Source organism: Rhamphochromis longiceps, linkage group LG18, assembly GCF_057381845.1.
Source record: "Rhamphochromis longiceps isolate RC_006_pf linkage group LG18, R_longiceps_female_GT1.1, whole genome shotgun sequence".
NCBI classification, from domain to species: Eukaryota; Metazoa; Chordata; class Actinopteri; order Cichliformes; family Cichlidae; genus Rhamphochromis; species Rhamphochromis longiceps.
In genome coordinates, this window is record NC_140574.1 from 4,465,139 (window position 1) to 4,481,308 (window position 16,170).

Here is a 16,170-nt window from a genome sequence, read left to right on the forward strand (position 1 = left end):
TGACAGGATAGCTCTGATATGATCATCTCAGGTGCACAGCTCTGGCTGTGACCACAGGAGCTGCACCCACCTGTGGTTCAAACCTTATGTTTGCCACTCATGGCACTCGGAAGAAAGCTTGTTGGTTAATAGCTAACCTGATGTATCAGGGAATAGGTTAAAGAGGACACCATGTATGTAAATCAGCCACACCAATGTGGAGATGAGAACAGTCTGTACATTCCTTTAGATTTTGAACTATAACATCATAATGCATTACATTAAACAGTGACTTCAGAAGTAGTGTTTTAGTCGAAGCTATCTGACATTTTGAGCTTTATTAGGTAAGTAAATTATCAGCCTAAAAACTGCACAAATTAAGATGTATGAGCTCCACCTTTATGCCATTCAAATAACAGTTCACATGGTTAGCTACACAGTAACATCCCCATTAGTCAATTCTGGAGATCTATTGTCAAGCATGTTCAAAGCAAAGCATTGCCTGTTCATTTGGTTGCATTATGATGGTAAGCAGTCCCAGAACTCATGGCAGATACACTGGCAGAACCCATAGACCATGATCACGATGAGGCTGGCAGGAACCAGGCTCACCAGAAGCACCCCAAGTGTTGTCCTCTGCATTATGAGCAGGTAAACCCCCATAGGCAGGGAGCTAAAGTACAAGAGCCCCAGGACCCATACCAATGCCCGGGCTGAAGTCTGGCACAGGAGGGCTGCACAGTTCCACACTGTCCACCTCTCTGCGATGGATGCCATAGAGTCTTGACTGGATGAGTGGTAGTCCTGGTTTGACAGGTGAGAGCCATGTATCTGCTGGTAGGGATGGATGTCTTGGGTGGATATGGATGCGGGCGGAGGCTCCATGATAGTAATGACCACAAAATTAGGGGAGCTGCGGATGGTGGAGTAAGGGGTAGAGGAAGATGTGGAGGAGGAAGTAGATATCACAGGTGAATTGCTGCTCATCAGTGAGCTCAGGCGCATGGGGCTTAGGAGCAGCTCCGTAGTTGCCTCCTGGTGGAACTGCCGGTTTCTCTGATTCCTGTTTTGGAGGGCCAGCGTTGCCACCAGGTTGCAGTCATCTGGCAGGTTGCTCACAGCATCTCCTGGCAGTCTAGTGAGATAGCGACAAAACGGACACACCAAGGCATTGGGAGGCGACTCACCCAAATCCAGGATCTTAATGAGACATTTGGAGCAGAGACGGTGGCAGCACTCAAGCACCTTAGGCCTTCGACTCCCCAGGTTGTAGGCGCAGTAGCAGATCTTACACTCCATCTCTTCAGTGCCCAGCATGTCCACAAAGCTAGAACCTCCAACACCACCACCACTATCCTCGGGGTTTTGCATCTCTAGCATCATCCTGTGCTCAAACTATATCTAACTCTAAGATCAAACGCAAAATCCAACCAAAAGCTCAAGTCCAAGCTCAGCACCGGTACTTTTCCCATAGATGGAGACACTGATGAAGGTCCTCTTCACTGAAGATCTAGGCTTCATTGCAGCTGTCTCCTAAAATGTGTGTGTGTGTGTTTCAATGTGAAGCGAGAAGAGAGACATGTGAGAAGGTGAAGCCCCTCGCAGGATTTGGCCTCTGGCGGTTGCTTGGCTCCAAGCAGTTGGGTTGACCGTGCTTCATTTGGAGTAAAAAGCCTTTCATGAGCCGCACAAAAAAGGGGGGAGAAGGGTGAGAGAGACACTGAGAGAAAGACCTAAAGAGAGAGAGAGAGTGAGAGACAGAGAGAGGGAGGGAGACACATAACTGTTAACACAGCAAACAGAGGCGAAAGGACAACAAAGCAGAGCCTGTACAAACCAGAGCTGGAATTTTCGAGTCTGATCTTTTGTTGCTCCATGAAATTCAGCCCAATTAGTGACTGATGCACGCACACACACACACACACACACACACACACACACACACACACACACACACACACACACACACACACACACACACACACTACTGTATTCATGACTTCCGTGACTTACCTTCATACCACACTTGCTGTAGACTTAACCATTAGTTGCCTACACACATGCCAACCTGAAATCATGTCCTCACCTTTAATAATTTACGTAGCATGGATTACATTTTTGTCTCTGGGAGGAAGACACACCCTCATAATGTGGCATTGTAAACACGCAGCATGGATAAAACCCAGGTAACACACACAAACAGACAACAACTGCAGCTCCCTGTTAATGGTCTGCAAAAATAAGTGTGCATGAAAAGTTGAATGAGTTTCTATATAAATAACTTTATCTGTGTTGTACAACACTTTGGTCAGCCATAATGCTATATAAATAAACTATGGTATGTTATGACCCATCCGGGAGGGGCTCAGAGTAAGGTTCGGGCATCTGACAAGGATGCCCCCTGGGCGCCTCCTGGGTGAGGTGTAGACCCAGGACACGCTGGAGAGATTATATCTCTCGGCTGGCCTGGGAACGCCTTGGTGTTCCCCCGGATAAGCTGGAGGAGCTGGCTGGGGAGAGGGAGGTCTGGGCTTCTCTGCTTAGGCTGCTGCCCCCGCGACCCGACCCCGGATAAAGCGGATGAAGATGGATGGATGGATGTTATGGTGTGTGTGTTTGTGAGCATGTGTGTAAATATGCAAAATTATGTGTCCACGTAAAAACAGAAATGTGTTTTCTCATCCATCCCTAGAGAAATGCCTGGTTCTTCTAAATCCACGGTGATAATTCTAAACAGGTAAATAACTTCTATCTTTATGAGTGTCGCCATGTGTATAACGACACTCCTGTCTCAGAAACAAAGATCCTGTGGAGGTGGGGGTGGATGATGGGGTCAGCAACATTACAAGTCCTGTTTCACATCTAGTAGCCGACATGGTTTTATCTTTTTTTAAACAATCTTTCACAATCCTTCTGGCGCTACCTAAATCTACACACATCTGAGTCAAATTCATATGTAATACCATGCATAATGTTACAAAATGAGAACCTGTGTTTTCATTTAGTATTTCCTATATTAGTGTCCATTTATCAGGTTAGATGGGTGCAGATGGTTGTTTCAGCTAACGTTTCTGCATGAAATCTTATGGATTATCTTTTTATTTGTAAGAATGCTGCTGTTTTCTGAAACAGTTAGCTAGTAACGCACAAAATCAGCCATTTGGGTTCCATCGCGGTTACAGCAAATTTAAATCCCACGATCCAGTTTTCATTAGCTGAAATTCACAGTCAACAGTTTGAAACAACAAAGAAAAGAGAATGTCTTACCATGAAGGACACCTATGATTTGAGACCAGGCCCGCTGATGCAAATATGTGTCAGAATTGGTGAACTGGTGTGGACTGAAGGAGTGGACCCAGCAGTGGAAAGTGGAGCAGGTCCATGTTGGAGATCCTGGTTTGGCAGTGAGCTCTGATCTTGATTTATGGCCAGAACAGCACAGGCAGCAGAGCAAAATGGGTCAACGTCTCTTTGTAGATGTGAGCTTTCCTTGTTAAGATGGGCTCATTCCGTCGAGTGTGGCAGGTAGCCCAGTCTGCCATCTCTCACGCAGTGTCATTTAGCTGTTGTTCTGTTTGCCACCTTAATTACTAAACTAAGAAAACTAATGATAAGTGCCCAATAAAAGTCACAATCGTCTCACACAGTAATTTCAAAGACTAAACTGGTTTTGTGGTTTCAGGGCTGGATTTACCCTGAAATGGCAAACTGGCACATGCAAAGGGAAACGTTTGTCACAAAGATTATGGAAACTTTGATATTGGTCATTATAATAAGCACAGTACTGTGCAAAAGTCTTGAACCAAGTCATGTGTCAGGTCTTTGCTGGATTTCTTTCCTGTTTTTTAAGGAAATTACTTTGCGATACTTTTTCTGCAGAATCAGCTGAAGAAACAAATCATATGGTTCTGCAACAAGCTGATGGTACAAAGCTTGGTGTCTGAAGCTTATTGTCACCCCCTGAGTTAGATGGATTTTTTTTGTAAGTTCAGTTTGCAAACAAACAAAAAGATGCATTTCTTTGAAAATTGTCAGGTACAAGGATGCTGGAAGGAATGAAAAAGGAACCAGTGTAAAAACCAAAACAACCTGCTCTGTAGCTTTTGACAGCTCTGAAGCGCTTGCAACATTTTGTACCTCAATGTTAAAATATAATATGTTTTTTTTTGTTTTGTTTTTTCTTTTACTTAAAGTTGCGTCCATCTCACCTCTGGGTCCACAGCAGCATAGAATCTCAGCTAGCCAAACATGATTGTTGATCTGTGGGAGGAAACTCAAACACAGGCTGTCCAGTAACAATAACATGAATCACTTGTAGTGACATTTATCTTATTTCTGTACTGTTTTATTGCACAGTTCATAGAAGTTCATTTTAAAGCTCAACCAAGTGATTTTTTTTACCACTAGTGGGCAGAAAAACAAACATGAGCCACCAAGCTGTTCAAGCTAATTTCTTAGAAACCAGGCATGTTTAAAGTTTGGGCATAAACAGATCTGTTCATAGTATGGGTCTCTGATGAATGCAAGTTAAATATTGACTTTCTGTTTCTCTTTCAGGATGGGTGGAGGCCAGCATCAAGCAGCTATTCTTCAGTCTTTTAACTTTGGCAGCTGAGAAACATCTGATTCCATTTTATTTAGTGCAGTTAACATAGGTGTAGTTACATGTGCAGTATATAGTAGTAATTCCGTCATTTACACACAAAGGCTATATAATGATAACAATAAAACACAAACAAAAGACGTTACACTCCAATAAATGTACACACACGAACACACACACCTGACGTCACCAACCTGAACGACAACAACACAAGAGGCAGGAATTGAAGTGTGCAGCTGATTTAAGTTGAGACAATTATACAGGAAGCATGATGATTGTGTCTTTCAAAATAAAGGCAGAAAAAATAAGACAAAAAGAAATGCAAATAATTTTAATGATTGCTTAATTACAACTATAAGAAGCTAGAACCTAGGTTTCAAATATAAAGTTACCACACTTTGGTTAGAATAAGAAAAATTAATACAAATGATAGAAAATTGTTGTACATTTAATTTCTTTCTTTTAATTTCACCCCTTGCATGCACTGTTCCAGAGCAGCACTACTTTTACTCAAACACAGCACTTAAGCACACTTTTGAGTTACTTATATTTTCATTTTATTTTCTTTAAAAAATAACTTTCATGCTACTTATTAATTGGTTATCATATGTTTTGTTACTGCATTTGTTTCACTTATGTATCTTTGCTCTGTGAATAATAATGTAAACTATATATTCCTGAGATAAAAAGTAATTTAATAAGACTGTATGATTTAAACGCATTAGTTTTAATTGCAAAAAGAACATTTAGACTATTTTCAAAAAGTGAACGCGTTATGAGACACTTATTTTGAAACCTCAGAATCGGAAATAGCTCAGTAAAGTCTCCGCTTTGCTTAACACCCATCTCTGCTGAAGGAGCGGAGGGGCAGAGCGGAGGGACCCCGGTCGTTTTTCAATGCTGGGGAGCCGGGAAGCAGGACCCGCCGGAGGTGGGCAGGTGGCCGCGGCCGGCGGACCGCCAAGCCGGGATCAGGAGACCCTTCCCGGCCGCGCAGGGTGTCGCCTCACCGGCCTGGTCAGCTGGAGGCGGAGACCATGCAGGACTTCAGCCCTGTTTGCTGCAGCCAACGCGATGTTCGGGTAGGCATCATGACGCAGGGATATCTCACAGCACTGAGCTCCTGTTAATAAAAATAAATAAATAATAATAATAATTATGACTTTAAGTTAAATATTAAATATACTGTTAAAAAATCATGACATCCTAGTAATTCCACATTAAAGGCGTAATTATTTCAACTTTAGTCCTTTCTTTCTATTATATCTTTTAAATCATTTGACGTTGTTACTTTTAAATTCATCTATACTTCACACACTAATAATAATAATGATGATCTTTAAAAAGGGGTTGTAAATACTCAGCTGCCACTGTTTTCTGTATTTTTCTGTATGTTTCTTATATTTTTCTGTATGTAATGTCTGTATCAGGGACATTGTCAAAACAAACCGCTACCACCATGAGCAAAAAAACAAACAAATCACAATAATTTGGGACTTCATGAGACAAAATTCGTCAAGTTTATGTTTGTTTGTCTGTTTAAACAAATTTCACTTTTCTCATTCTGTTACAATATATTGTTTGAAATGTATTTTATGGCCTAAAAATAAGAGTTACATTTATAATTAGTCAACAGTAAAAGCACTTAAAAAACATTTAAAACCCCAAATAGTGTTCATTTAATTTTGTTTGTATTAGTATTTTTATATATTCCAGCATTGCTATATTACTGCTGCAGTGGTTAATGTACTGAAAGAGGAAAAGCATAGATTGCTGTTATAAAGTCTTCGTTACACAGATCTGTTATAATTCTGCATCCTGACTTTTTGAGTAAGGAAAGCAGAAAAGCTCAAAATTCTGACACAGGGTCATTTTTTCATTATAGCAAAAGAATATGAGAATATTTTAGCTCCACAATAGATGGTGAGTTTTTTTTTACATCCACGGATGTAAAATTATGTATCCAAAATCAAAATATAAAGCTTTATCATCTTGTATAAACAGCTCCACAAAAATAAACATCGATCTGCTAAAACTTCCACAGAGTTAAACTGTGGAGTGCATCACAACAACCTGAGTGAGCTGCTGTGAGTGAAACTTTTGTTCTGTTTCCCTGCAGGTTTGTGGCCTTTGACTCGTTTCGGGCCTACACCCTCCTGGCTTTCCTCCTGGCCCTGCTGGTCATCACGGTCACCACCCGAGATGTAATTCGGTCCAGATCCGCAGGTAACCCCCAAATGATCAGTCGATTAAAGAGAAGAATAACTAGTAAGGAACTGCCTTGCCTTAATCTCATAACTCTGGATCTTCAGTCATAACTGCCCCGAAACCCATTTAAATACAAATACTGACACCGATAAAAGACCAACTGACACTAAAGTGTTTGTCAAAGTGCACAAGGTGTGTAAAGGTGCTTTACAAAAAGTTGCTTGAAATCAGTTTAAACACTTTTGAGTGATGACTTTGTGTCCCAGGAGTCTGTGTATTGTGTGACAGAGACATCAAGTGATGCTGAAGTAGGGCCAGGCTGTAGTCTTGTGTAATGTCACTGTGAACCAAAAGCTGGTGCAGGCTGCAGCGTCGCATCCAGTGTTTGAGAAAATGGACAGATTATTGTCAGGACCACTTTTGCTGCAGATGTAGTAATAGCATTATAATGTATGCGGGGCCTTTGTGGGAGTAATCAACCCCTGGTAATTAAAAAGACGACAGACACTCAGATTAGAAGATGTAAAAAAATAAATACCCTAAATATAGAAAAGAATGAATGATCTATTACAACCAAAACTGTAAAGGTGGAACCCAAGTACAGAGATCTTAATAGTGTGTAAAGGAGGTTGAAGCTGGTTTTAGTGGGATAAGCAGACTGGCGGGCAGCTGGGTGATGTTCCTGAAGAAGAAAAAATGGAGAAAGCTTTGTGATAAGAAACATTAGAGCAGATTTACTACAAGCAAGTTCTAATTTGGTGTTCAAAGTGCTATTACTGAGGTAGAAACTGCATTGTGGCGAGGAATGGTTGGAGAAAACGTTAACACAGTGGATGGAAAGCAGATGAACAGGTTGGGTGGGGCTGATTGTTGGCAGTTGTGCAGGATGAGCAGAGCTGGGAGCCAGGAATAAGGGAGACCTCGCCCACACCCATCCACAACAAAAACACAGACAGACAGACAGACAAACAAGGGGGGGAGGCACCAAACAAATACAAGACAGAGAAAAAAGGAAGCACCAGGGAGTGTTTAAGGGGAGGATTGTGATGTGGCTGTAGCACAAACCCTATAAACTAACAGAGCTGTTGACAAGAATATAAAACATTTACAAAACGATGCATCGAATGAACGAGGAGCTCAGATTTTAAAAAGGCTTTTATATATTATTTAGATGTATTTGATATTTATGAGAAAGTGTAATGGATATATGGGATGTGGATACTGTCTGTGGTTTTGAAATTATTGGTAAATGTTTGGTCTATTATGTTGAAATGTCAACAGCATTTTTATTACTATAATTTATTTATTGGTGATTTCTTTATTTATATTTATATTTCAGGGACTGCGGACGAAAAGTAGCTAACAGCTAAATCTGATACAGTGGATCTTTTTTATTAGTAGATAAATGTTTTTTCCATCCCTGACAAATGAAGAGGAAAATTAAAATGAAATAAATAAGCCGTTCAGCTTAAACCCAAGATGTTCCCTCACCAGAGTTATAAATGGCTGCTTTGAAACCAAACAAATCTATTTGGTTCGGATGTTTACGTGATTTCAGCTTCATCCTGGCTTATTAGCCCGATGAGTAAGGATGAGGCATCATCTTTCATGGCGGATGGTGACTCATCAGCCTGACTGTTGCTCACAATTACACTTTGAACACATTGGACTCCTGATGTCAGCAGTTATTTAAGTTTAATGTTATCAGTATAGTTTTCTCTTTGTAGAAAACTTTCATTATCATCACCTAACACTTCTGTTAAAGAAAACTGTTTTTGCATACTTCACGTCATTAAGTATAATTTCATAACATCACAGTAATCATTAGCACTATATCAACACCAAGAGATAAATAAAGTCCCAAACGGCCTGCATTTGTATAGCGCTTTACTCAGTCCCTAAGGACCCCAAAGCGCTTTACACTACATTCAGTCATTCACCCACTGTTGATAGCAAGCTACGTTGTAGCCACAGCTGCCCTGGGGCGCACTGACAGGACACTGGCGCCACCGGGCCCTCTGACCACCATCAGTAGGCAAACATGGGGTTAGATCTTGCCCAGGGATTTTTGGCATGCAGCCAGGATCGAACCACCGACCTTCTGATTAGTGGCTGACCTGCTCTGCCACCTGAGCTACAGCCACCCCATAGAACAAACGATTATATCTAATTAACCTGTGGTTGGAAACATGAAAAGGGTCTTTGTTAAGCATTTATTTCATCTACAAATTATGTTTCTTTTAACATTATTTTATTACATGGTTGTTATATTACATTTAGAGCCCAATCATAGCTTGTGGTAACTACATTACAGTTTGCTCCAGCCATTTTATCATTGTTTCCATCCATTCATTTTCTACCACCTATCCGGGTTTAGGGGATATTCTTACCGTCACCACCAACAGCTCGATAGGTGAGGGCAGGAATGTAGATCATCCAATAAATCAATAGCTAAGCCTTCAGGCTCAGCTCTCTCTTTGCCACAGTTTCTGCAGTGGGTGTGAGCGCGTGAGTGCTGATGAATAACACATCTGTGGTTCTTTTTCACAGGAGCCCAGTTATGGCACAGCATGACAACAAGGTAAGACACTTAAGTGCAGGTGATTGTGATGTGCAGGTTTGTTAATAATGTGTGTTTGGTGAACATTACAATGGGAGTGTTTGGATTTTAAAACATATCAGAGAGGCAGAGCTGCTCTGAAGGAAGAAATCTTCATATTGGTGAAGATGCTATTGCGGCATTCATTGTTTCCTGAACCTGAAGGCATCCATAGGACAGTGAAGTTAATTTAAACAAAGAAATCAAGAACAAACATGTCTGCATCAAGCTTCTGCTCAAACCACATCTGATCTTAGATTTAAATTATGTCTGACACAACTTGTTTTTCACAAACTGAAAGGTGAAGAGGATCTTGGCTGAAAAACAAAAAGTTGGTCAGCTTAAATTGTTGATATCACACGAAGGAAAGTTTAATTGGATGTTTGTGACTCCTGAAATCAAGTTGATGTAATCAGCTTCAGTAATCAGACGTCTTACTCTGTTGTTCAACTGAAGAAAGAATCGACTGGCAGCAGTGTGGTGGCGTTACACAGTGTTGCTTCATGAATCACCTCTAGCTATGATCTCTTTTTGAGTTTGGACATATGCACAATATTATGCCAGAGACTGAGGTTAAATTAAAACTGAACCTGTAATGCTTTTAGCACCAAGAGATAAATAAAGTCCCAAAATCCAAAACATTTACCGAACAGAGCCAGGAAATATAAATACCAGGGATAACTAGGAATGTAATTCTCTGGGAACACAGAGCAACGAGACATAACAATGTAGGCAATGTGACAAAGGACAGAGGGACGACTGAGACAGTACAGACAGGTAACGAGGGAAATGAAAAAAGGTGGAGAACACAGTTGAAGAAAACATAACAAGACAGAGGGAACACAGAGAACAACGAATACCAAAATAAAACAGGAAGTAACAGAATGGGGAAACAAGATTGTTATTGTCTTTCTTTGTCTCGTGACAAGTTAAAGAGGTTAGACTGGAACAGAATAGGGAGCAAAAGGGAACTAAATACAACTGAAAAGTTGTAAATACAACTGAAAATATTGAAAATTAAACCACAGAGAACCCTGTCAAAGTAGAACATAAACAAGACTTATAAACATAAGTGAATAAAAACTCTATCAATATTAAACTAAACACTCACTAATATTACAAAAAAAATAGGAAACAAAGCTCATAGTGGATTCTCAAAAACAAAAATTCAATTCACTTTTATTCATATGGTGTTAATTTACAACAAACGCCTCGAGGTGCATTATTCTGTAATATTAGAAAGAATCCCCAAATGTCACATGACTCCCAATGAGACAAGCACTTGGCAATGGTGGGAAGGAAAACTTAATTTTAAGAGGAAGAAACCTGGTTATGGAATCATCAGTTCACAAGAAATTCAAAACTCAGGGACCACGACAAATATATCCTTCATTAAAACTACATGAGCCCATTGCTCTGTTTTCTTAAAACCTGAATATGGTGGTGTGTTGCTGACTATTTGCAGCAGATTAAGCCAAGTAATACAACACAAACACAAACAATCTTTTAGGGAAATGATTTCAGTCTCTGGGGTGTGAAGGAGTTAAAGCCTGCAGTCACAGTTACAGAAATGTCACACCAGCCCTTTCTGCTAATTTGTGTTTGCTGCTGTCACACGTTCCTGTGCAAATATCATGCACTAATCAGTAACCAGGATACAAGTGTTTATCATGTATACAGGAACCTGTAGCAGCAGGTTTCTCTGCAGACGTAATTTCCTGGATATAACCAGGATAAACCTCACAAGCAGCATGACCATGTAAACACACTCCATGAACTCAGTTATTTTTTACAGATACAAAATCACACAGGAGCTTTGGGCTGACGATGCATTGTTCTATACTGCTACTCATTAAATGTTTCAGCATGTTTCAGTAATTATTCATAGGTTGTATTTGAAAAAAATGAGTTGTGTTGAGAAGCTTCAAGCTGAGTGTTCACTGTCAACATCCCGGCCTTTTCAGACCAGCCCTCAGTGGCTCTGATTGTGAAATACTCATAACTTCATTAGTCACCTCATCATGAATGGAGATTTAAGACATCCATGCTTCATATACTGAAACCTAGAAAAAGTCTGTGTGACCACAAAGGACAAGGTGGCGTTTTGATATAGATGAAGTTTCTTTTCTTTTCAGTCATTTTATTTCACATATTAGATGGGTTGCTGTAGTAGATCTTTACCAAAACACTTAAAATCATCCAGCTTTTGCAGAATTTGAATTTTCATAACTTTTGAGTTGTCTTTCATATTAATCGGCACCTGGCAGTGATTGAAACCTTCATTCCAAAGGTTTTTAAATTGTTGCCTCTGGTGGGTTACTTCTGCAGCTACCCCTGCTTTCACAGATGCACTGCAGCCTTGACTTTTCTGAATGTCACCCAACAGAGGTCCATGTGACAATGCAAAACTCCAAAACAGTCAGACTGGACACTGGCTGTCCTTCAACTTCCCAGATTGCTACTGCAGCTAATGTTTTGGTGGATTAACGCTAAAAGTTGATCAACTGTGTCGTGCTTCCTGCATCATTCAGTTGTTTGTAGTTTGAAGGTGATTTTTTCTTAGTTAAAAGGTCAAAGATAAAGGACAAAATCCAAGGAAAGGAACAGTTACAACATCCAAGGTGCATTTAAATAATGAGTTTAAAGACGATTAAGTGCGTTATTAAAGCTGAGCCAAGGCTAAAACTTAAGCTTGTGAAAAAACAAACAAAAAACAGGTTATATAATGTTCTGCTTAAATAACGTCAGATTCTGAGTCAATTTATACCTCTGAAATGCTTCTTATACATGTCTGCATGTGCTGAGGATATTTCAGAGGCATTTGCATTTAAAAATGGTAAAACACGATTTGTCAGAAGCAAAGCAGATGCACATTTAAAACGGGAACGTGTTTTATTTGTTACTCTCTAAAAGCTTCTTGGCGCTCATGGTTTGGATGAGCAGTTCAGCTCTGCCGATGTGCAGTGATTCTAAAACAACTTCTCTGCCTTAAATTTGAGTCATCTCTTGTAAATATACTGGAAGGTTTCCTAACACAGAGTATATAAAGACGTGTAGCTTCTCATACTGTATCATGCATGACTGAGTCCTCTGCGAGAGCCAGGTCTCGTCCTGACTCTCAGCTGCAGCCCTGCAGAGCTGATTGCTCACATATGACTGTCTAATTTAATCCCCCTGCTAATATCGCCTGTGTGTGTCAGACTAAACTGTGTGATTTGTCAAACAGTGAAACCTACAGTTTCACTTCATGCGCGTATCTTGTGATGCATGACTCAAATGCCTACTTAATTAGCAGATTAGTTGATCAACAGAAAGTAAATATATGGAATGAATTTGGTTCTTTTTGAAAGACAGGACATGCAGCTGGAAGGTCAAGTCAAGTCAAGTCAAGTTTATTTATAGAGCACATTTAAAAACAACCAAGGCTGACCAAAGTGCTGTACAGTAAATACAGATAAAAATACAATAGAACACAATTTCGTAAAACACCTCGCTGATCAAAATAAAAAATAAATAAACAAATAAATTAAACCTTTCTAAAAGCCAATGAAAAGAGGTGAGTTTTAAGAGCAGTTTTAAAAGTTTCTAGGCTTTTGGAGAATCTGACGTGTATCAGAAGGTATCAGATTAAACTGTAATTAACCATTACTATAATCTGTATGTCCTGGGGTATGCCTTTACTATGAACAGAGCTGCATTCACGATCTGAAACCTCCCTCTAACTGCAAGCTTGTGACTGGCTGCTTAGTGTTGATACTTAGATAATCAGAGATGCCTAAACAGATTAATAGCAAGCACGAGCTGATATCATGTCGATGTTGTTCCTGGATCAACAAAGCTAATGTTGGTCCAGGTTGGACATCACAAGTGACCAATGAGATTGTAGTGATGTAATAGTTTTGCCACGTGGAAACAAATTCACACCACACACCAAATCGTAAACCTGAGGCTGTAACCCTGACCGCGATCACACCCTGTTCTCCAACCCTAACCCTGACCCTCACACCCCATTTTTTGATTTCTTTCCTGAGTGGACATCGGCAGTTTTTTTTCCAAAGTCACAATGATATGACAACACAATGTGATTCGTCATATCCAATGATGCTCCCAGACTAACATTATTATGTTGATCCAGGAACAACACCAACATGAGGATGTTAGACCTGATAGTCCGTGTTTGTGCCTTTTCGCTTAAAAGATTCTTATTAGAAGCAGGTCACATTTTTTACACATGCATCAAACAGGTGCTGTAAATTACACAGATTTTTAGTTTTTCTCCATCTCATCTTCTTCTTAGTGGATCATCCATCTCACCCAGTCCTTTGCATCCTCTTTTGTCACACCAACAATCTGCTTGTCCTCCTACGCTACACCCATGAATCTTTCTCTATTCTTTTTGTCTGGCATCTTCATCTTTAAATCCTTTGTCTAACATTTTCACTGTCCCTACCCTGCACAGGTCCAAACCATTTCAGCCTTGTCTCTCTAACTTTGTCAGTAGAACACCTCAACCTGATATGTCCAAATACCTATTCTTTCTAATGACTCTCAGTGAAAATCCCAGCATCTTTAAACCTGCCAGCTCTAGCTCTGCCTCCTGTCATTTTGTCAGTGTCTCCAAACCATGCATGACAGCAGGTCTTACTACCATCCTTCCCTTCACGCTTATCTCAGTTGGAAGTTTTTAATTTTTACATTTTTTTAAACTCTGGTTTGAATCCAGCCAGGGGCCTTTCTGTGTGGTGTGATGTTTGTGTTTGCGTGGGTTTTACTGTGGCTCCTCCTCTCACAGTCCAAAGACATGGATGGTGTTAGGTTAATTACGGATTCTGAATTTGCTGTAGGTGTGAATGTTAGTGTGAATGCTTGTCTGTCTCTCTGTGTGTCTCTCTCTCCTGTGATGGAGGGTGAGCTCTTCAAGGCATACCCTGACTCTCGCCTTAAGACAGCATAGTATAAGCTTCACACCCCCATTATCTGAATTGTAGAAGAAACTGGATGGATGACCCCAAAAGGTTCATTCTGTTCATCTGGACGTAGTGTTTTCAGTGGGAGAAAGTGACTTCTACAGTCTCAGCTGACTGCAGGTTTCCCCAACTTTATAAACAGTACATTAGCACAATGACTGAAACTAGAACAATTGTGTGTGAAGTCAGTTTCTTGATCATAATATGCAAATTTTCATGACCATTTAGGAACAACCACTGATCAAACACCATTGACCAATGGTCATAAGTACCATTCACATTCATAGTGAGGTGTTCTGGACGTGGTGTTTAGAGCTTAAAGGATGGCTTAAGGATGAATGACATTTTTCTCACATAATTTCCATGAAGAACTAAACAAACAAACTTATTTACAAAACTTTCAGTTGTTGTGAAGAAATATTTCAAAAAGTGTATCACGTTAAAGTACTATTGACAATAGAGAACTCAGTTATGAGCATGTTTTTTTCCTTCTCTCCTCTCTGTAAGAAAACAAGAATAATTTCTTTACATGATTGTCTTTCCATCCATATCCTTAGTTTTTTATTTCTGCCACTGGATGGAGCCTGAGCACACAATCATGAATTATTCAGTTTGTTTAGGCAAAAGTGTGACTTTACAATTTCTACGCATAACTTTAAACATGAAATATTAATCTAATAGTGATCTCAGTCATCTCTTTGTATTTTTCCATTAAAATCTGACACCCAAGCTGTTAAACTGTGACCTCTTTAACAAGGAAAATTGTTAAATAACAACACAGATTTAAACTGCATTAAAATCTGAAAATAAGGTTCAAAGAAGGTATGTGTTGCTCGTTTCCAAGGCCTTAATAATGTTTCTCTGAGATCACCATACTTTCAATATCCCCACTCACTGAACCCTCAATTGAATAAGCAGAAGATAATGGATGGATAAATAAGAAAATGAATAATAGTTCCTCTTTAAATAACAACATTATTTGATTCAATATTTCAGGATACGTAACTGTAGAATAATTACTGTACAGTCCTTCACTGGTCAGATTTGGTCTGTTTCCAAATCTGTTTTATGGACTCTTGTTTTGTTATAGTATTCATTAACTGTCAGTGAGCACCATTTAATACTTTACAGTTTTACATTACCTGAAGTATGTTTATGTCACTGTGGAGCTAAACATATGGTGAGGGTAAATGATTTGTGCTGCAAGAATCTTTAAAAGAAAAAGCTTTGTGATCGTGTTTTAAAAGGAAATTCATAAGATTTTCTTCTTGGTCTTCTTCTTGTATAAAGTTACATATAAACCTGCTCAGCATGAGCTGAAAACAGGTAAATATACAGTGGAGTTCAAAGAGAAAATCCTGTAATCCTTTATGTAAATAATCAGAATATGTGAGAATTTACAAGAAATTCAAAAAACTATAAGCGATGACATCAAATCTTTGAATTTGTGGTATTGATCATGGTTTATTCTTTGTTCTTTTACTTTGTACTTTCTGACAGTTCCCATTTATTTGAATTGTTCATTAAAGTACCATTCAGTGATTGTTCTTTATAAATACCATGATAAAAATAAAATTTTTGCTGTGGAATAAATAAAATAGAAATATCTTAATGCACGTTCTCAGAGTTTCAGATCCCCATTTAATGGTGCTGAGCCATGACCCATTTGGCAGTCTGTTTTGTGACCAAGTGGTAAAGGCATTGAAGGGGGAGTCACATTCAAATGGTGTTAGTGGTGCAAGGGGTGGAGGTCGTCCGTTACTCGATGCCGGCTCTAAAGGTTCCATGGGATTCAGCGGAGGTGACAGGGATTT

At 39.6% G+C, this 16,170-nt stretch overlaps 2 protein-coding genes across 2 annotated transcripts in view; one reads left to right on the forward strand and one right to left on the reverse strand.

Annotated features, from left to right (window-relative positions):
- Positions 1 to 498: 498 nt before the first annotated feature.
- rnf182 (ring finger protein 182) lies at positions 499 to 1,362 on the reverse strand. Its single transcript, XM_085389617.1, has one exon. The coding sequence runs from the start codon at positions 1,360 to 1,362 to the stop codon at positions 499 to 501; it is 864 nt and encodes a 287-aa protein (XP_085245743.1).
- A 4,082-nt stretch (positions 1,363 to 5,444) lies between these two features.
- retreg1 (reticulophagy regulator 1) overlaps positions 5,445 to 16,170 on the forward strand; it is a 30,702-nt gene continuing 19,976 nt past the window's right edge. Inside the window, exons 1-3 of the mRNA XM_085389604.1 lie at positions 5,445 to 5,664; positions 6,702 to 6,808; positions 9,341 to 9,371. Of these exons, the coding sequence (XP_085245730.1) occupies positions 5,480 to 5,664; positions 6,702 to 6,808; positions 9,341 to 9,371 (323 nt within the window). The 5' untranslated portion in view covers positions 5,445 to 5,479. The remainder of the gene's footprint in view (positions 5,665 to 6,701; positions 6,809 to 9,340; positions 9,372 to 16,170) is intronic.